The 20759-nt window shown below is 52.6% G+C and overlaps 1 protein-coding gene across 1 annotated transcript in view; it reads left to right on the top strand.

The window, feature by feature from the left end:
- IGDCC3 (immunoglobulin superfamily DCC subclass member 3) overlaps window positions 1-20426 on the top strand; it is a 78874-nt gene extending 58448 nt beyond the window's left edge. Inside the window, exons 7-14 of the mRNA XM_032195071.1 lie at window positions 4119-4284; window positions 11943-12190; window positions 12549-12713; window positions 17709-17897; window positions 18183-18287; window positions 19374-19512; window positions 19954-20161; window positions 20271-20426. Of these exons, the coding sequence (XP_032050962.1) occupies window positions 4119-4284; window positions 11943-12190; window positions 12549-12713; window positions 17709-17897; window positions 18183-18287; window positions 19374-19512; window positions 19954-20161; window positions 20271-20426 (1376 nt within the window). The remainder of the gene's footprint in view (window positions 1-4118; window positions 4285-11942; window positions 12191-12548; window positions 12714-17708; window positions 17898-18182; window positions 18288-19373; window positions 19513-19953; window positions 20162-20270) is intronic.
- The last annotated feature ends 333 nt before the right edge of the window (window positions 20427-20759 follow it).

Here is a 20759-nt window from a genome sequence, read left to right as displayed (position 1 = left end):
GTCTCCATGGTGAGGGGAGCCAGACAAGTATTTCAGAAGGCAAACCCAGCTGGCAGCGTGCTCTGAATGGCAGTAATCCGCCCCTGATTACAGGCACTCACCTCCTCTTCAAGCTAGTCCACTTAAAGCATCTCGCGCTCTCATCAGTTCACTCATTAACTATTGACTGATGATATCCTGAATCTAAAATTATACACCTCCTGCCGGAGCAGGCTAATTGAACCTTTCATGCTGGTGATGGGGAAAGTGCCCTGCTCCAGCCCTGACGCTCACCTGACAGGTCCTGGGAGCCTGTGCAGAGGCTGCGGTCCCTGGGTGCTGGCATCCCTCTTCCCTTTTACCTTGGCAGCATCAGGGAGTGATGCAGGAAGAGAATTTGTACCGGGCTGCATGCTCCTGCTGAGTCCCAGGTGCTAGCAGGAGGGGAAAAGTTGCTGTTTCTTTTGCTGCTGCATTTTTGGGTGAGCAGTGCAATGAGGGGGTCTCCCCACTGTCCTGGGGGTCCCCTTGTTAAGAGAAACAGAACCCAGGCATTGCAAGCAACCTGGTGGTACTGAGACAAACCCTTCAGAGCTGCTGCAGGATGGCTTTGCACGTGCTGCATGCAGCTGAGGCTGTGAACCCAAAGGCAAAGCTGATGTCCAGCTATCATGCGGGCAGAGCCGAAAGAAATGCCTTGAAAAATCGATGAAGTTGTAAAAATGCAGCTATTGAATGCTGTTGGCTGCTTCGGTTAGCAGTTGGGTGAGAGGGGAGAGGGTAGCACAACTTCTCATCGCTACTGATCAGCAGTTTTCAGGCTCTTTGGAGAGCTGGCCTTCACCCCCCAGCGGCTGCCCTAGAGCTGAAGTTCATTTGGGACAGGATTTCTGTGGATTTTCGCCTGGAAAACCAGGATAAGAATTTGTCCTCAAAACTGGAAAAGGAAAACGGAAGAATCGGAAAAGGAAAAAAGGGTCATCAGAGCCCTTCAGCGTGGAAGGGAGTTGCTTCTGTGATCAGGATGAGTGGGAGCGGTATGGAGAAATGCAGCCAGGAGCTGAACCCGTGCTGCCATCCACGAAATGTCCCTGTTTTGGGGGCCTGGCCGTCCCCATGAGAGCAGCTGGACTCATCCCAGGTTTTCTCCCCCCTCCCTCTGAAGCTCGTTTTGCCAGAATTTTCCAGCTGAGAGGTACAAATGAGTGCTGGTAGGTTTGTGTGGGAAGAAAACCCTGATAATGACTGACACGGGAGACCGGGGGGGGTGGGGGGGGGGGGGGGTTTATCTTTGTGGAGACGTCAGCGATGCAAATTACATCCGAAAAAGGGAAGAAAAGCAAAGAGGAGGCCAGCAAAAGCCTGGCTGGAGAGGAAGTGAGCACGGGGCTGGGACAATGGGAGTGCCCTCAAAGCATTGCCAGGCCAGGTACTTGCTGCCTTTATGCAGGGCCCTTGAAGTGCCCAGAGGCACAAATTCACTTGCCCCCGCGCCTTTTGAAGGAGGCAGAGTTTTATAATGTGGGAAAGATGGGCAGAAAGAGCCACGGTTCCTGCTGTAAGGAGTTAGCTGGGGCTGAGAGCACGGCCTCCCTCCTGCTGCCACCTCCACCCCACTGCGGGCTGTTAGTGGTGGTCCTCACCCTATAACAGCATCCCCAGAGGTGTCCCCATCACAGGGCTCTGCTCTCGCTCCAGCCTTTCCCGTCGCAGCCTCTCCTTCAGATCATCTGATTATCTTCCTGGGAATTCCTCCTCCCTCCAGAGGATAAGGCCTCAATCCCCCGCTCCCTCCCTCCCTGCCCTCCCCTGGCCGTTTAGGCTCCTTTGATCTCTTTTTGTGAGGCTCTCCCAGAAGAAAGTTGCCATTTTTCTCTTTAAGATCCCGGCGCAGCCATTTGAATATGGCTTTGTGCCGGGCTGCGAATGAAAAAAGCCTCGCGGGGGGAGCCGAGGAAGGGCCCGAGTGCTGAAGGGAGCCAGGCCGTGCGTGTGGTGCGAGGGACGAGCAGGCTTCGGTGGCAAGGGAAGGGGAAAAAAAAAAAAGAAAAAAAAGAAAAAAAAAGAAGAAGAAAATCAAAGCGCTTTCCCTCTACCTCCTGCACAATCTTTTGTGCTTTATTATGTGTTTGGTGTCATAACAAACTGATGGGCTGTGAATGGCCAGATGGTCACCAGTGTTCTCCGCTCCACGCTTCATTTCCTCCTGAAAGCTACGCAGAAAAATGAGATCCCATCTCCTAAATGAGTGCCCATCTCAAGGCCGGGGTTTTGAAGGCTCTGCTGACAATGGTTGCCTTGTTTTCACCCCCCTTGCTGCTGGCAGAGCCGGGCACCGCTGCGTTTCCTGATGGTTCTCCCATCTCCGTGCCTTGCTGGTGCTGCGAGCCTGGGCTGCGGGCTGGAATTTGTCAGCAGAGGTATTGTGCTTGCTGTTTAAGGGGCCAGCTGCTCCCCAAAGAGTTTGAGCAAGTCGAACGGGGGGCTGGGGCTTTGCTCTGGTTGCGTTTAGCAGGACAGAGAAGAGTAAAGAGCTCAGGATCCTTAACGAAGCCACCACCACCGGGAGCTGGGAGCTGGCTGTGCCCATCCTTGGCATCGTGTTTTGCACCTCCGAGCACCGTGGGCACAACCTGTGGGATGGAAGCAGGGAGGTGCACGGCCACTTGCCAAAAAATTGCTCCTTCAAAAGCATGGGGAAGTTTAGCAGGAGGCTCTGGAAATGTGTGCCCGTCAGGCTGCTGGGATCAGGTTTGTTATCTGACACAAGTCAGGGCTGCCATGCTCCGCTTCCCTTTGATTATTAAAAATGAACGAGGGGGCTCCTGCAAGGCAGAGCAGCTCTGCAGTGCGTTTCTGTTCCTTCCTGCTCTCAGGATTTACAATCTGCAAGGCTTTGCTCCTAGACGCAGGCACCTTTTGCTGCGTTTTGGCCCTGCTGCAGGTAGCGGTGCTGTCCCCTTGCAGCAGGGGAAGGGTTTTATTGTCCTGTGCTGCCACAGCAAACCCCGAGATTTCTTTTAGCCACGAACCACAAAGCTCTGCCCTGACCCAGCAGCTCCTGCTCGCAGCCTGGGGACCCCTTTCCATTCTGCTGGACCCCTTTGCTCCTTCCTCCTGTCTCACGCCAATCCATGCTTGGAAAACGTCTGTGAGTGGTGCTGAGAGCACCTCCCTGGCTGATCTTGCTTTTGTAGAAAAATTTAATGCTGGCCATCCATTGTGTGACGCTGGTTGGTAAATTCATTACGGGCCCGTGCCTCTCATCTGTTTGTCTTCATTGTGGCTGCTGCTGGTTCCGTGTGATGCTAGGTCCCAGCAGCAACGTGGAGTGTATTTATCACTTTGCCCTCTGAAGCGTAACTGCTTGGATAAACTCACCTCTTTGGCAGTGTTTTGCCTTGTGCTTTCTGCAGGCTGATACCCTGCTTTATTCTGATAAATGATTTTAAATCTATTCTGAGCTGCTGGAAGCGGGAGAAATCGCTTTCTGTTTACAAAGCCTGATGTTGAAGGTAAAAAACATTTGGTCTTGGGGTGAGCAGCGATTACAGGCTCTGTGGAGTCTTCTCCAAGGTTTTGCAGGACCAAAAGGGTCCCGGGCTGCAGATCTGGGGTAAAAAGGGCTCGCCAGTCTGTTGCCATCAGAAGAATCTGCAGCAAATCTGATATTTCCAGGGGACAGAAATTACAATCTATTGTCAAGCAGTTTGCCAATGCCGTACGGGTCCTTTGGGTGAGGCCATGGGGCGTTGCTGTGCCTTTGAGCAGGACTTCCCACCCACCAGCACCATCATTTCAGCACGCAGTCGCTGTCTTCCTTCCTTCCTCAGCATCCTTTGCGCTGTCCGTGCATGCAGATTTTTGCAAGCTTCTCTAGTCGGGGCTGATTGCTGCCAGGGTGATGGATGTGCTCGGTGCCACGCTCAGCAAAACACCACGCACGCTTTCTGTTTTATGCTACCTGCTGCTTGTGCTGTGGGTTAGCTGCATATCCCTGGATCTGAGAGCACCAGGACTTGCCTTCCCCACGTTCCCAGGCAGATGAGGCTTACGGAAGGCCAAGCTACGAGGTTTGTGCCAGGGCGAAGTGAGATCATCGTGATTTTTCTCATCCTTCTCCTCGTTCTTCCCTGCAGCCCCCGCGGAGTTTGTGCAGCACCCCCAGTCCATCTCCAGGCCCGTGGGGACCACTGCCATCTTCACCTGCGTGGCCCAGGGGGAGCCCCCGCCGCAGATCACTTGGCTGAGGAACGGGCAGATCCTGGAGACCAGCGACCACATCAAGCTGAAGAATAACAACAGGTAAGTGGCCGCCTGCTGGCCTCGGCAGCTCCAGATTTTGGGGGGAGTGTCAGCCTGGAGTCACCCTGCACCGAGGACTCGCGTCGCTGGATTAAAAGCCAGCGTTTTGAACAATCTTGACTCCAGTGGAAAAGGGAGTGGGAGGGAGTTTGGCTTCCTTTTTGCGTTAGCAAAGGGCTGGCGTGAAGGTGGTGGTGTTCAGAAGCAGCTCTGTGGATTTGACTTGGGCTCTGATACAGAAAAATGCTGGAGCATCCTCTCTGGTCCTACCAGCTGCTCTTTGTAGGCTCACGTTTCAGTGTTTCCTGCTTTATTATACCAGAATATCAGTGATAGACCTTGACTGGTAATATGGGAGCCCAGCAAAAGTTTTTTCTTTTGTCCTGATCCTCTTCTGGGTATTTCTGGAAGGACCAGAGCCTGTCCTTGACACTAGCAGCGAGGATGCTGAACCGCAGTGGAGGAACCATCCTTTAACCCCTCTCTAGCCACCTGCTTGGGTGTGCAAACGCCTTTACCCCCGTTTGGGAGAATATTGGCGTGGAAGCTGGCTGTCACTGAGCTTCAGCCCTTCATCTCACCGGGGAAGAGTGTTCTCTCTGAGTACTGAACAAATAAATTCCCGTGATAGGGGACGGGGACGTTTGTGCCGCGGAAATGATACGGTGCGATGCTCTGAGCGGGAAAATTGCCAGTTGACAACAGTTTCTATGGAAATAGCATTGAACAATATCCTGAAAAATAATAGGAGCTGTGTTGTAAACCGAAATTATTGGTAGAGATTTGTACTCTATGGTGTCATATAGCTGCTGTCTGTGTTAACAAATGTGTCTCGTGAATACAACCCCACCTCCATGGAGGGTCTGGACGTTCAGTTTAGCCTGTGCAGGCATTATGGCATGTATGGAGAACAGTGGTTTTATTTTTTTAAGGTTCTCTGTAATACAGCTGTTTGCTTTCAGGTTTGAGAGAGGCTTTCTTAAGCTTTATTATGTGAAGGATGGAAGGCGGTGAGTTGCAAGAAGGATAAGGTGTGGGTTTTAATAAAATCTTGATCGGCAGAGGTTTTTTCTGTGCTGGCAGTTTTTAGAAAGCTTTGGAGAACGTTGTGCATGCACACACAGATGTCACTCGTTCCAGGCTCGTGGTGTTACAGTGCATGGTTTCTGAGGCACATGTGCTCTTATATGAACAGAGCAGAAAGGGGAGAAGGGAAATCTTCTCCCATTATTCTCCCCTTTATTGACCAGGGAAGTGACTTGGTTGGACTTGATGACCTGAGAGGTCTTCTCCAACATAAATATTTCTATGATTCTGTAGCCAAAGACTTTGCACGTGGTCATTAAATCCATGCCAAAACTCACAGAGTCCAGATCTTTGTCTTTCCTAAGTGCCTTGCCTGTGAAATCTTTACTTTCACTGCTCAAGGAAGGTAGATGTAGGGTCTTCGATCCTGGTCACGACTCCTGAGCAGGCCCCAGTGCCCTACACGTGGATGTTAACTCGGTGAGCATTGTCGTAGTATTTTATGGCAATCATTTCATGCAGTTTAGCTCCAGTCTTCCCCATTGCAAGCTGAGTGATCAGATTTTTTTGTATCTGTCACAGGCTGGGGGAGCTCTGCCCATTGCTGGGGCTCAGCTGACGTGGGGCATCCTCTTAAGCTAGAGTAACGTGATGGTAAAGCCGAGCCCTAAAGTTGATAACATTCAACTTTTGGCTTCTTTTGCCCCACTTTTGGTCTACTCCAACCTTCAGCTTCAGGAAAGTGGCCGTGCCTGGTGGTTCCCAAAGCTGTCAGTCTGAAAAATGCCCCTGCTCGTACAGCGTGGCTGGGTGCTGCATGAATCGGAGCCACGGATTCCTCCAGGAATCAGAGGAAACAGATCAACGACTGTTGGTTGGGGTTTTTTTTTTGGAGCTTTTTCAAGTTGTCCTTTGTTTCATTCCCATGGGCATGACTAAGTGCTGTAACCCACTTAGTTCCAGGCAGAACTGGTTTGTGATTATGCCTTGGATTTATCAGCCTATTGCACTTGGAAAACATTTGTCCGTGTAGAGATGGGTCCCGAATCTACCAGTAATGAAGCTGCTAAACTGCACCGTGAGCTTTTTAATTAGATTACATGGTTTCCTAGAAAATTCATTTGGATTAAAACTCTGCTTAATATGGCAATAAAGGTCTGAATGCCCCCCAAAGGGATTTTTTTTTTTTTTTTAAAAAAAGACTAAATCATCCCAAATCGTATCATGTGCTAATTGATTGCAAAATATAGCGTTATGAAGAACCTCACTCTTGTAGACGAACGCAGCTAGAAGCGAGGTCCAGACCTGCAGGACACGGGGCATGGAGCTGTAAACCCAAGGAGAACAAACCCTCAAGGTCAGGGGGCTTCAGAAGATCGTCCTCATGGAGGTGGGATGGCAGCTTTAGGGCTGGACTCCCTGCAGGTTGGTTGTGGCTGCTTGTACAACATCATGTGCGTCTCCGGAGCCACTCACCATGCAATTTCCAGCCTTGCAGTGCAGTAAAATAAGCCTTGCAGGCTGTGTCCAACAAAATACCTCTTCCCTCGCGGTCCCTCTGATCGCCTGATGTGTTGACGGCTTCTTGACACGTTAGCATTAAAGATCAGCCTTCTGCTGTGCCCCCCTCCAGAGGTGGTGGTTGTGTTTGGGAAATGCCAGCTGTGTGGGAACAAAATATCCAATCGATGATTAGCAAAAATCAAAAGCGGCTCTGGGCCAGCGGGTAATTGGTGATGAAAAATGCATGAAGGAGGCTCAGGTGGAGGGAATTGTGGGGTTTTCCATTAAAAGCTGTGAATAAAAATCACCGAGGGGGTTGACGCTGGGGGTGTCGGCGTGGTGCTGCACTCGGCGCTGCTCTGGGATGGAGAACTTGGTGGAGCCTTTTGGACTTGGGTGGAGCCATCCCAATATCCAGCAGCCACATCATTTGTCCCTCTTGGATAATCAGGGATGGCATGACCCTGTTTTTTATGGGGTGATCTGGGTTTATCACGCTCCAAAATGCCCCAGCCTGAGAGGTGCAGTGGGCATTGCCAGCCTGGCCTGAAAGCAGAGGTGTCGCTGCAGGGGGAAGGGGTGCTGGCTGGCCACGTTGGTCGTGAGCTCATGGAAAATCCTGCTTTTTAGGTTATTACTTCAAAATGTACAAGGAAGCATGAAATAGCACCCGAATTACTGCTCTGAAAGGTTTACTGCTTTCCTTCCCTTAACCCAATCAGGTTCAGGGGGATAATTTTCAGCCCCGAAGTATATCACACCGTGGGGTTTATATTGCCCTAATAGCACGGAACAAAGGCCAACATCTTCAGAGGAGGCAGGCTCTAAATATTGATTTTTCCAAGGAGATTTTATTTACAAAATGGTAATTAAGGGACTTCATTTGTTCCAGAGGAATAAGGCTCCATCAGAACCCGGGCTCAGGTGGCATTTGCTCTCCTCGCTGACCTTTGCTTATCAAGTGTCTCCTTTTTAAATTCTTCCTCGCTGGTTTGCACTCGTTTTAGGGCTCTGCCAATGACTCGCTGTAAGGGCCGTGGACGCTCAGGGCTCATCAAAGAAAATATTCCTCTGCAGTTCAACCTCAGGACGACTTTGCTTTCCTAGCATTTGTGGCGTTACTTAATCCTACAGCAGACAGGGAGAGCGGGCTGCCCGCAGGAATACCCATGCACCTGAGGCAGGGCAGCTATTTTGGTACCAAACCCAGGGAAACCCCACCCTGTCGTTTGCAAGGAGGCATTTTACCATGAAACCCATGTTAAATGGGTGAACCCTGGTCCCTTCGGGGTTCACACCCCCCCCAGACTCTTGATTTTGTAGGGATTTGACACCTTGAGGAAGGTGCAGATTATTTATGCAAGGAGCTCCAAGACCTTTGGTGGTTCTGGCAGGGCACCGCGTAGAAAATCCCAGCTCGGTTCCCAGAAGCATGACAAATACGTGCGCGGAGGACCGGGATGCGAACCAGCTGCTCCTGATTTAAGCATAATTTATGGCTTTGACTTTGTGGGGAAGACACGTGGGGAGGCTGCGCGGGCTCCTAATTGCCTTCGCAGGGAGGGTCTCGGCGTGAGCAGCGGGGCGGCCGCCTGGCCCTGCCTCCCCCAGCGAGCACGGACCCTTACAGAGGAGCTTGGAGGCAGGATGGAGCCCGTCATGGGGCAGCCCAAGCTCAGCCTCCCTGGAATTAGGTTGAGTCCTTTTCCTCTCCAACACCCATGGCCATTGCTGGAAAAAAAAGCTCCGGGGGCTTTCCATTTGGCAGCAGAGCTCTGCCAGCTGTTGGCACCGTCACAACCAACGCAGGGATCTCCCCTCCCTTCCAGGAGCAATTCCCGAGGTGTTCTGTGCTCCCCTGTGTCCTGTGGGTGTAAAAGCTTTCCTTTTACCAGGACAGGATTCATTTACGTCTGTGATTGCAGTCTTGATTCATGAGGACAGATGGAGTGGCAGCCAGCTCATTCACCGCGTGTCCTTGGTGTCACAACGAGGCGGGGCAAAGCCAGATGTGAAGCCAGCCAGAAAGATTCAGCTTTTGGGGATGAAATGGTTCCGCTGCAGTGCCTCCTGGAGCGAGTGCGATGCCGCTCATGGATAGCATCCCATTTTGCAGAAAAGAGGCTGTAAGACAAATCCCCGTCCTGCCACATGCTGTCCCCTCCCAGAGGTGCAAGAAGGAGCAGCATCTCTGCTCAACTTTGCATGGCTTTCCATCCAGCAGGCAGATGGCTGGGATGGTTCCTGCAGCGCTGTGCACCCCGCTGGGACCTGCAGCATCCCTCCAGGGACCCCAGCGGGGTGAGTCTGTAACCGCAGAGCCAGGCTGGGCCCCTGGCCCGCGTGCTGCAGGATCTGCTAAACATAAACCCATCCATGTGGGAAGGGATGGTTCTCCTGTATAACACAGCCCAGGGAATTTCAGTTTGGGCTAGGAAGCTCTGTATGGTATTTAATTTTTGGAGATGTAAGGACGTGCTTAGGGAGGGCTGGGCACGATCTGCAGTGTCCCTCTGGGCCAGTAAGGGTCACTTTTTATGCCTTGCACCTATTCTCAGCCTGGCCCAAGGCAACCTTCAAAGGCAGGGCGCTTCTGCCAGGCTGCTGGGGCGCAGCACCAAAGGGAAAAGCCCCTTTGTAGCGTGCCAGCGGCTGGCAGCCTGTAAGGAATCGAGGCAGAGCAGGGCACGGTGCTGGTGTGCTGGTGCTGGGTGTCTGCATTTAGCCCCAGCTCGTTTCTGCAGCCACCAGCACAGCAGAGGGGCTCGGCGCTAGCGGCAGCCTGCTCCGCATTAATTTCATCACACTCCCTCCTTTGTGCGCCTGTGCGCGCGCACGCTGCTGTCCTTCCAGCTGGGCCCCTCTTCTCCTTTGTGCTGCCGAATCGATGAAGAGGCCGCCTTCAGTTCTCAGGCTTTTTTTTTTTTTTTATTATTATTTTCCAGAGGAGCCTTTGGAAAGCCGATCTCCGGTCAGCGGCACCGGACCCCTGACCCGAGCCAGATCAGTCATCTTGATTGCCTCCGAGCCGCGAGACAGCTTGGGAATAGGCGGCTTTCGAGCTGCCTCCCGTTCCCCTCCGTGCTGCGGCTCGGCCGGGTGTGAACGTGCAGCAGCTCCTCTCCCCACTTCCATCACTGCCTGTCAGGGCATTGTGCGGAGCCGTGACGGAGCCCTGGGCTCGCCGAGCGCCTTTGGTGACCAGCAGAAAGCCTTCTGGCATCTCGCCGCGCCCGACGTGCTCGTGGCGCTGCCGGTCTGGCACTCGCGGGAAAGTTTCCCAACAGCAGATGTCCCGAAGTGACAGATTTTTTTTTATTTTTATTTTTCCCCCCCCCCTTGACGGGAAGGAAGAAAAGGACGCCGCATATTTCAGATGGTTGACGCGCGGAGACGCTCCGCGCCTCCTCGTGTGGCAACTGCATCTTTCCCTTTTGTTTGAGCTTCCTTAAAAAAAGGAAAAAAAGCAAAAAGCAAAAAGTGGCCAGACCTGGGAGAGCCGGGGACCACGCCGCGTGCATCCTCTGCATCCCAGGGGTGCTGAACGGGGGAGAATTTTATTGATAATTCGGATGGAGAGGCACCTGCTGGGGTGCCTGTAACTCAGCGGCAGCCCCTGCCCTCCTCGTGGCAGCTGCCAGCAGGTTTCGGAGCTCACATCGGGGCTTGCAGCTCGTAGAGCTCTGCCTGTGTGTGGCTGGTGTGTAAGTTTAAGAGCTCCTCGTTGTTCCTGGGCAGCTCGAGGCTGCTCTCGACGTGCGTGCCAGCCCAGCCTGGCTGCTCCCGGTGCCCAGATGCGCGGCGGCCGCGCGAAAATAATCGCGGCATTGACGGCGCGGGGGGAACCGCCGCCGCTCCCTGCTCACATCTGCTTCGTGCAGGGCTGCGAGTGCAGCTTTTGGACTTTATAATCCTTCTGCCTCCTGCCATCTGCCCTCGCAGGAGCCGGGCTTTGCTGGCACACTTGAGCCACCCATCGGGTCTCTCCTCCCATTTATTCAGCTCCGTTGAGCCTGTGGCTATCGGGGCTTAGGGCTGATTCTCTAAAATCACCATATCAGCTGAAAAGATCACATTTGATATTCCATTTACAATGTTACCAAGGAAACAAAGGCCCAGGACATAAATAGATGACTGTTAAACATTTGCTCGCTCACCATGGCCCCGACAATTTGCAAGGCAGAAATACAAATGTTAAATCAACAGCAATAATAAATTTTAATGCAGGGAGCCCAATATTTTGCTGCAATTAGAAGCAGCATTCATTCTGCCGTACAGGCAGGTGGTGACAAGTTATTTATCATCTCCACCTCCCGTGTTTCACCTGCATAAAAGGCGGCTTTGGTGATGACTCCCCCAAAGCCTTGAAGTGCCCCTCAGATCAGCAGAGGTGCAGGGACATCCGAATGGGACTAAGAGCATCATAAGCCTATTTTATTACCTTCCTGAGCTCCTGCCTTAAGACTGGTACAAAATCTCCAGCAGTAAAGGACGGAAGCAGTGTGGGGAGACCTCCCCCATCCCCATGTCTTGGCCGGGAGATGTGCTGGGTTTTTATTTACGGGGTCTTGTGCCTGCTGAATTCTCACAAATCGAATCGTTTTGTTCCAGGCTGGGTTTCAGGAAGAGAGCTAAGCCCTGGGGAGCGCAGAGCTTTTGCTGATGGGTCTCTGTTTGTAAATAAATGTTCTTAAGACAAGCTGTTTTGCACGCTGAATGGCAAGATAGTGCCAAAGTGCTGCGCATTTATTTCTGAGTCAGTGCTGGCTGCTGTGGTTTTCAAGGTCCTGGGCTGGCCCTGACGTTGCCCAGCCGTGCAGCTCAGAAGGGTGTGAGGTGCCCACGTGTGCATGGGGTCTGCTCCTGTTCTCGTCTGCATCCCAAGTGCAATCCTGGAGTTCAGGACGGAGACAATCTGCCCCTCCTGAGGTCAGGGAAACGTCACATCCACCTGCTGGGCTTTTATTTCCCAAAAAAACACCACCTTGCAGCTTCCTGAGGTCACCACGTGCGTGGGGCTGGAAATGGAGGCTTGTAGGATGCCCTACACTCACAGCCTCAGCTGGAGGGGGGCACTCGTGCTGGATAGCACTCAGTGGGATGCTTTTCCCTCTCGTGTCCCCACGCAGCACCCTCTCCATCTACGGGATCAACCAGGCGGACGAGGCCATCTACCAGTGCATCGCCGAGAACAGCGCCGGCTCCACGCAGGCCAGCGCCCGCCTGACGGTGCTGTGGGCGGACGGGCTGCCGGGGCCTCCGCAGGCCGTGAGGGCCGAGACGGTGTCTGCAACCACCATCCAGGTGTCGTGGAAGGAGCCCCTCCAGAACACCAAGGAGATCATCGGCTACGTGCTGCACATTCGCAAGGCTGCGGGTACGTCTCCGGCTTCCTCGGCCTTGGCAGAAGCGAGGCGCGAGGCCCAGCGGGTGAGGCAGGACTGCACTGCAGTAGGTGGTGCTGCCCTGTCCTCCATCACCCCTCTGTTTCTAAAAGACAGAGATGAGGCAGTAATGGTGACATAAACACCAAAAAAATGGGGAAAGTGGAGCTGCACAGTCAAATCTTGCTGCTCACTTTAGGTCTCTGGCAAAGCACACAGAAACGTAAGCAGAAAAGGGTCTGGGCAGGTCCAGGTCCACGTTAGGGACCAAAATTACTGCTTGCTGCATCTCTTCAGTCCCTTTAGCTCTTTCATAGCCTAACGTAGCTCTCTTCTTTCTTCCCACTTCAGATCCCGTGGAGATGGAGTACCAGGAGGCTGTTAGCAAGAGCACCTTCCAGCAGCTGGTGACGGATTTAGAGCCCTCCACCAGCTACAGCTTCTATATTAAGGCTTACACCTCCCGCGGTGCCAGCAAAGCCTCAGAAGTCACAGTGGTGAGCACGCTGGGAGAAGGTAAGGGACGCTTTGCACTTGGGCCATCAGATGCTAAATCCTGCTGTGCGTAGCAGCGGCGCCAGTCACCCCCAGACCCTCTCTGAGTGCCTTGGCACACAGCCTGTGTTGTCGCTGCTCCCTGTTCCCACTCCTCCTCACACCCTGGGTCATTGTGTGAAGCTCACTTGTACACGGGGATCGCCTGATGGCCTTAAACGTGGCGTTACCTCTCACAGCTTGTGTTGCTGTGAGTGCAAGTCGATCCTTTCCGCCGTCTGGTCGAGTATTGCAGCTGCTGTGGGCTTTCCCTAAACTGCTTGCTAAATGCAGAGTTCCTGTTCCAGAAATGTCTCAAGCATTCTCCAGCAGCTCCGGTACTTACGGTTCTTACTTTATAGGTACTACACCTTTCTGAATTTAAATTTTGTTCTGCTCTACCCTGGAGAAAACACACCGAGCTGAGCCGTCCTGACCCCCAAGTCCCTGCCTTGGAGCAGCCCTGGTTCAGTGAGAAGTTACAGTGGTCTCCAAGGCTTTTCCCTGCCTTGGCCTCCCAGCTGTGGCTACCAGTTTGCTTCCCCAGTAAGAAGTGGGTGCTCTGATGCAGGGCACTTACCTACAAACCACAGTCCCAGTGTGATCTGTCAAACATCATCCCTCTGGCAGCGGCATCGTAGGAACATTTTCCTCGTCTCATGTGCCTCTCCAGCACCTCTGAATCCTGTCTCGTCTCACTTACTGAGAGTAATTTCCTAGGAGGACTGCATTATTCTCATAAACACTCAGTAATTAGGAATTTGCAGCAGAGAGGACATGAGGATGTGATTTAGGATTAGGAGTGCACTGGCTTCCAGGTGGGGGATCCAGCCCTCCTTCCATCTTCAGCTGCTGCAGATGTTACTGCAGCATTGAGGCAACGCCGCCAATAAATCCTTGTCCTGTGAGTTTATTTCCTTGGTACTCCACAGGGAATCAGTCACCCTTTGAGTTTGTTTTTCCTTCCAATTTAGAGGCAGAGGGATTGGCTAAGCTAAAACTTGAAACTCCTTGACCCGACAGTCTGAGTTCAGCTACTGGAGCTAAAAGCCAGCCATGCTTCATGGAGTCTGGTGTTTCTGCAGGACTTTGGGTCAAGCAAGATAGGACTTTTGGTCATTATTACCTTCAATCACGACAGGAATAGTTAAGTATGGTAATGGGATCATAAATTTCCTGGCTCTCTAAAAATTTAAGGCATCGTTGTCCTGCTCTACTAGCCTTTAAGGTCTTGTTCTGTGTAACGAAGCTTCAGCAATGAGCTACGTGTGCAGGGTGGACAGACTGTCCTGGCTGAAATCACTCAACCCAGCTGGGGTTTGCGTCCTAGGGAAATAAAAAGAGATTTCAAAGCCCAGTTCTGGCTTGATTCTTAGGCAGGCAGGGTGCAGGGGGCTTTGCTTGTTTGCTTTGCTTTCCTGGTTGCTCACAGAGCTGGGAGCAGGTCAGGGAGCCAGGGACCAGCAGTTTTTGCCACCAAATTAAGGTTTCTTTGCAGATTCACCTCTTTTCATGCCCAGCCAAGCCGTTTTGCCTTGTGTCTCCCTGAGACACACGAGGGGGCTGCGAGCCCTTGTCTTAGGGGAGCTCCTGAGTGCGTGGTCAAACAGAGCCCTGCGTGCCACAGCGCTGCTGTGTGCTGCTTGGCCTGGAAGGGATGTGGGGGCTGATTTGGGCTGCCGAGGATGGCTCAGCTCTGCAGAGCCTGGGCAGCATCTGTTGGAGTTCCTGCAAAGGTGCTGGCAGCTGGGGATGGGTCTGAATTACCTCGTAATTGCCTTGCTATGCGGGTGTGGGCCTTGGGAGCAGGATGCTCCTGGCTTTGGTGGTCAGCTTTGCAGGACTAGTAATGTGCTGAGAGATTGGCTGAAGATTTTAATGCTTTCTGAAAGTGCAGTGCTCGTTCCTTTGTGACCAGTGATAATTTTGGATGAAAAGCAGGCGAGATGCTATAGGGAAACCAAGCAAGTTAACCTCGTCCTCCCTAAACGTCTCTCGCTAGAAAGATCTTCTCATCTCCTCCCTGTTGTTCCCCTTTCCCCAGGACTGGCTAGGAGCAGGGTCCCAAGGGTCCTGCAGGGATTTCTCTGGATAGACGGGGAGCCCTCTCCGTGGCAAGCCCCTTGACTGCCTCGCTTTGGCAATCGAATGCTTCTCTGTGAGCTCGTGTGCCCAGCTCGGGGCTCCTTTCCACCGTTTCACAAATGCTGTGGTTTTTTTAATCTCAAACTATATCCGCTTCATTAAGCAGCACACGCTCCTGTTCTTGTCTTTTAATGCTTTTTAGGGTTTTCTCCAGGACTTTTTGACATTTCTCTAGGATGAAGACCGTTCCTTTAGTCTCCTTCGGCTAAAGACGCCTTCAAGAAGAAAGTTGAAATGACCTGGGGAAAATTCCAAACAGCACGGAAGAGGAAAACAAGTAACCCAGCCCTTAGCATGAGGGAGGTGCCTTACTTATATTAGAAACATGCTGTGTTTTATACTTCTGTGAAGCACATACACACTCGTGTGTGTACATATATTTATGCACACACAGATATAATCCACCTGTATACACTTATTTGTGTAATAACATTATAAACAGCACGTGCTCTACAAGTGCCTACATATAATCAGTATTATACATATCTATATATATATACTCAGAGTTTGAATAAATACTATATATTTCGTACTTTGAAGGAGAGGTATTCTTGTGGTTTTTATGAAATGTAAGGCTCTGCAACCGTAAAATAAAGCCGACTCTTCGCAAATCAGGATGGCCCACGTTAGTGTTTCTTTGTCCATGGGATGATGCGATCTCCCTTTCCGTGGCGTTTTCACTGATGATTCAGAAAATGATTGCTCTAAGCAAGGGGCCCGCTTCCCAGAGGGGTGATCCAGGCAATTCCTAATTTTACCCTAATGGGAATTGGGAGAAAAAAATATATATATATTATTCCATTGGATTAAAAAAGGATGAGGACTTGGGAAGAATGATATAAATGGTATAAATGGAATTTGCTCTGTGTTTTGCCACCTAGAAATGGCTAAGCACAGCCTTCCCATCAATGAAAAGCATGTTGGAATAAATCCTAGCCAGAGGAAATGTTCCTGTCCCTTTTTTTCCCCGTTGGCAGCACTCAGGCAGGGTGGGATCTCGCTAACCTGAACAAGGACAGCCGCTCACTGATCTTTTGTCCTGCGTTCACATGCAGAAGCTCACCAGCCAGCAGGGACTCGTTCCTCTCCTGATGCATCAGGAACAGCCCTGCAGCCCGCCAAGGCTCGGAGAAGGAGGGCATCTCTTTGGGAAGAGCTTTCCCCAACCCTCCTGCTCACCAGGAGAGATGTCTTCCCCGAAATCCTGCTCCTGGTGACCGGGAAAAGGCCGACCATCACGCTGTACCGCTTTGACTTTGCTGTTAAATTGAGGAAGTGCCCTTTTTAGCTCTTGTCAGCGTTAGATTGACACAACCACATTTCATCGGCTTTCCAACATCGCTCACTAAATGGCTGTGCTGAACTCCGTGCCAAAGGACAGCGTCGAGGCCAGGTTTTCACTGCTCATCGTTTAGAGACCCCGTGGGGAAAACAAGACAAAAAGCAGCATCAGTGCAGTGCAAGCCCAGCAGTCCTTCTACTTGGGCTATTCTGAGCTTGTAATCACTTGGGACTGGAAAATAGCTCTGCCTCAAAGCCTTCTCTTGGCCAGAGGCTGGTGGAGAAGCGGAGCTGTTGTTCTGCTCCGTGCTTTTTCTGCTGGGTTTAGCCAAGCTCGCTGCCTGGGGTTAGCAGTGCCCAAAAAAACAAGCAGGAGCAGAGCCCGTGGGCAAGGCAGACCCTGCAGAACCTGGTGCCATCCGAATGGTGCAAAAGGCTCAGGAATTGATGGGAGCATCTGGCCCAGGGCTGTTTGGTGGAAATGAAGTGAAAAAATCATCAGTGAGAGGTCCTGCTGAGCCACGGCTCTGCGCTGATGTGCTCGGTGTGCGAGAAAGGGAGGGTGAGGGGAAGGAAGATGCTCGGGGGAAACGTGGTCCTGCCTGCCACTGCTCTGCATGGTTTTGTGCAGAACCAGCTTTGGAAAAGCCACGTATTGAGTCAGAAAAAAACTGGCTCAGGTTTGCGAAGCTTTGCCTCTCAGCCCAGGCTGAGGGCGCAGGATGGGGTCGGGCAGCTCTTGGGGGACCTATGGACAGAGTGGCACTGACACCTTGCTGCTGTACACCCCGAGAATGAGGGCAGGATTTTGGGGTGTTGACTGGGCTGGCACTGACCGTAGCAAAGGTTGTCCTTTGACTCAGGCCTCGGTGACACCGGGCAGCAGCAGGGACACCTTCCCAGCTAAATCCCCGGGCGCCCCTAAGGCCAGGTAAGTGCCTGCCTGCTGAAACGGGCAGCACCACAGTAACCTCAGGCTGCTCAGGTAGTTAGGGCCGTTGCTGAAGATGTCCCAGTTCTCTCCTCCATCCCCAGCACAGAATCACAAACCTCCTTCCGAAAGCTGATGGGAGAATGAGCTCCCAAACACCCTGCAAGGCAGCGCAGGAGCCTCGTACCCTCAGCCAGGCAGTAGGATATTTCACCGACTGCTTTTCAAGACGGATGTCTCCGGCTCCATCCCTTCTGGTTCCTTCCTCCCGCGGGGATTAATCACTCTGAAAGGTCCTCGCTGCCCTCGAGGCGAGGGCAGAAAAGTGGAATTTGGGAATGCGATTCCAAAGTGGCTGCATTCCTGCCCTGACCCGAGGGGGGCTGAGCATCAAATTGCAACCCGAGTGTAAAAGTAGCCTCTTTGCTTGCTGAGTGGAGCGTAGGAAACCCTTGGAAACTCACACGGCTCCCTGAAGACATTCAAAGCTGTTAAAGCAGGGTCTGGTCTAATCTGATTTTCTCAAACTCACCCAGCACATTCTTTGGTGCAGCGGCTGCAGGGCAATGCTGGGGGGGGAATTTCTCACCCCGCCGTCTTTCTCTCTCTCTCTCTTTCAGTCCCAGCCATGCCGTCCCTCTTCATTAAAGTCATTAACAGCACTGCTGTCCAGGCCACGTGGGAGCCCTCCATCAAACTGGGCCAGCACGAAGGCTTCAAGCTCTTCTACCGCAAAGTCCACCTCTCCCAGTACACGGGCCCAGTGCTCCTGGCCAGCAACATCACGGCGTACAACATTACCCACCTGGGTGAGTCCGGTGACAGCTTCATCCCTGTCACCTCCCGACCCCGAGGGGCTCAGATGTGATGCTCAGACATCAACCAGGGGATGCTGCAGCTCTCCCCCAGGTTTTTGGGTGCTTTCCCACCCAAAAGAGAGGTTTTTACACACCACAGAGGTGGTGCGAGCTTGCCTTATGACTCGTTAGCAGCATCTTGTGTGTTGGGTTAGGCGTGGTTCCTAAATACCTTCTTCCCTGGGGAGATAATGCTAATGAGCAAGGCTGAAATACCCTTTTTATGTCTCAAAACAGATGCGTCGGTGGTGTACGAAGTCAAACTCCTCGCCTACAACCAGCACGGGGATGGAAATTCAACCGTCCGCTTCGTGTCCTTGAGGGAAACCGTGGAGAGGCCAGGTAGGACGGGCCGTCCTTCTCGGTGGTGGGTCATGGGAACTGATTTGGAGGAGAGCAGCAAGGTGTGACTCTGACAGTACACCTGATATCAGACACCATCACTTTCAGTCCCTGTATTTTTAGCATGATGAGGTGAAACTGCATGGGGTTGGTAGGGTGGCTTCCTTGCCACGAGGCCGCGCAGCTCCTTTGTCGAGGTGAGGTGTGCATGCTGCCAGTGGTGCCTCGCTCCATCCCAGTTGCCCCTCGTTAGCCTCAGCAAGCCAACACCTCTTTGCAGCACAGTTCAGCCCCTGACTTTTTCACCGTGGGGCAGAGGACGAGCCCAATGCTTCCACAATTGCCAGTTTTGCCCCCCAAGTTTGAGCCAGAAGCAAGGCTGTGAAAATGAACAAAAGTCCAAGTGTTAGCTAAGAGCTGCTGTCCTCAGGTGAGATGTGGTGCACCGAGGTCTTTGCTCTTCTGGAGCTGCCTTGGATCTTTTGAGCTTCTCTGGTGAAGAGGAGGGAGGCCGTGTGGCTTTGGAAAGAGAGGGGCTGCAGTGTGTGAGCATTACATTGCGAGGCAGGAGAGAGGAAATCTCTAGAGGGAATCTCTAACCGATCACACCTTTCATATCCATCTATGTGTAAAAAACATCCTGCTGCTCTCGGAGTCCCTTTAAGCCTTCCAGAGGGAATATCTCCAGGAGACAGTTATTGCTGCTCTATCTGCGTTGCAGTAAATACTCCTCTGGTTGGCAGCTGCTGTGCTGGTGCTGGGAGGGAGCTGAGCCGAGCCAGGCTGTGTGGGAGAGCAGCTCCAGGGCTATTTTGAGCCCTCTTGCAGGGTGTGAGCACAGCACTACTCGGCTCAGCCCAGAAAGTGCTGGCACGGTGCTGCACGGTGCCACCCTGCTCTCCTCAGCCCTGTACGCAGCTCCCGGCGCTGCTCGGGGTCTGGCTTTTCCTCAGGGGCTGTAGCAGTGAGCCAGCACTGAGCCATCGCCCCGTGGCGAGGTGCAGTCTGTTCCCAGCGCCCCCCAAATGTGGACAAGCAGCAGGAAACCAGCACCGCTGACCCCTTCTCTCCCCTTTCTTCTGGCAGCGCTGAACCCCCCCTGTGACTGCATGAAGGACGAGCAGAACAATAAAACCTCCACGACGGGTATCATCATCGGCATCCACATCGGCGTCACGTGCATCATATTCTGCGTCCTTTTCCTCATGTTTGGCTACAGAGGAAGGTAGGAGCTGCTCATCGGGGCAGGTTCTCCCCCCCAATACAATGACAGGCTGTTTGCCACGCACATCCCACAACGTGCAATCACACAGCCCAGCTCCTGGGAATGCCACCACACAGGTGCTGTTTGCACCACGGTCTCTGCCTTATTCCCAGGCATGCAGACCCCACAGGCTTCTCCAAATACACTGTAAGAGACCCCATCAGCTCCAGTCCTTCCTGGTACTTCCTAGGAACATCAATATTTCTGTTCTGGCCAGCCCTGATCCCCCCTGCAAACCAAAAGCCCTTCTGCAGCGAGTGGAAGAGACGTAGCTTTTTTAGGAAGGATTTAAGGAATTTAAGGAAGGCAGCAGAGAAATAAAGCAAATTGAGGCTTGAGGGAAGGAAAGGAGGAGAGGCACCAGCTTTGCTCGCCCTCAGGCTACGCCTCATTATTTTCCAGGCTGCTGATGTGTAAAAACGTGCAGGAGCAGCTGTCGACCCCGCAGATCCCGAGGAGCCAGAGGAGCGCCGCGGGGCTCGTTCTGAACGGGGCCGCCCGCAGGGACAGGGACGAGAGGGACTTGAACGGGAAGCAGCTGGACATGAACGAGCTGGAGAGGTTATTCCCAGCAGCACCCTGCCGGGAGCAGCAGGACAAGGGAACAACGGTAAGTCCAGCAGCGAGGGGTTGGGGGCACACCACAAAACACAAACGTGTCTAAGAGCATCGGTGACCTGCCACCATCCCTGAATTATTTCCCCTTTCTCTCCTCCCAGCCGGCTCGCAGCCCGCCTGCCGACACGCAGATCTCCACGCTGCCCTTGGACGAGTTCAGCATCATCGAGGAGCAGCCAGAGCCTCCCCCAAAAAGCCCCTGCGGCGGCAGCCCCGCTGCTGCGGCCCCCCACCCCATTCCCACCCATGAAGGATAACCTGCCAAGGCTCAAACCCTCGTGGAGGAGCTACCAGAAACCAAAACCGCGGCTGGCGACGTCTTTACGATGATTTCCTCAATCTCAGGTCAATTGAAGATTTCTACGGTCTGATTGTTATTTTTTTGTTTTGCTTTATTTTTATATATATATATATATATAAATATATATATATGTGTGTGTGTACAGCCTTTTGGAAACTCTGTGAAGTTTGTCACTCCGACCTGTCTCAGGCCTCTTGGTGCGTTTCTTTCGACGATGGCTTTATCAAGGCTGGTCACGATGGATTTTCCCCGCTGCTGCTAAGTAAAAGACTCCTTGGCAGAGTCTGGC

The sequence above is a fragment of the Aythya fuligula genome, chromosome 11 (genome assembly GCF_009819795.1).
Source record: "Aythya fuligula isolate bAytFul2 chromosome 11, bAytFul2.pri, whole genome shotgun sequence".
NCBI classification, from domain to species: domain Eukaryota; kingdom Metazoa; phylum Chordata; class Aves; order Anseriformes; family Anatidae; genus Aythya; species Aythya fuligula.
The sequence above is the reverse complement of the archived record's forward strand: the minus strand, read 5'-3'. Positions and strand labels throughout refer to the sequence as shown.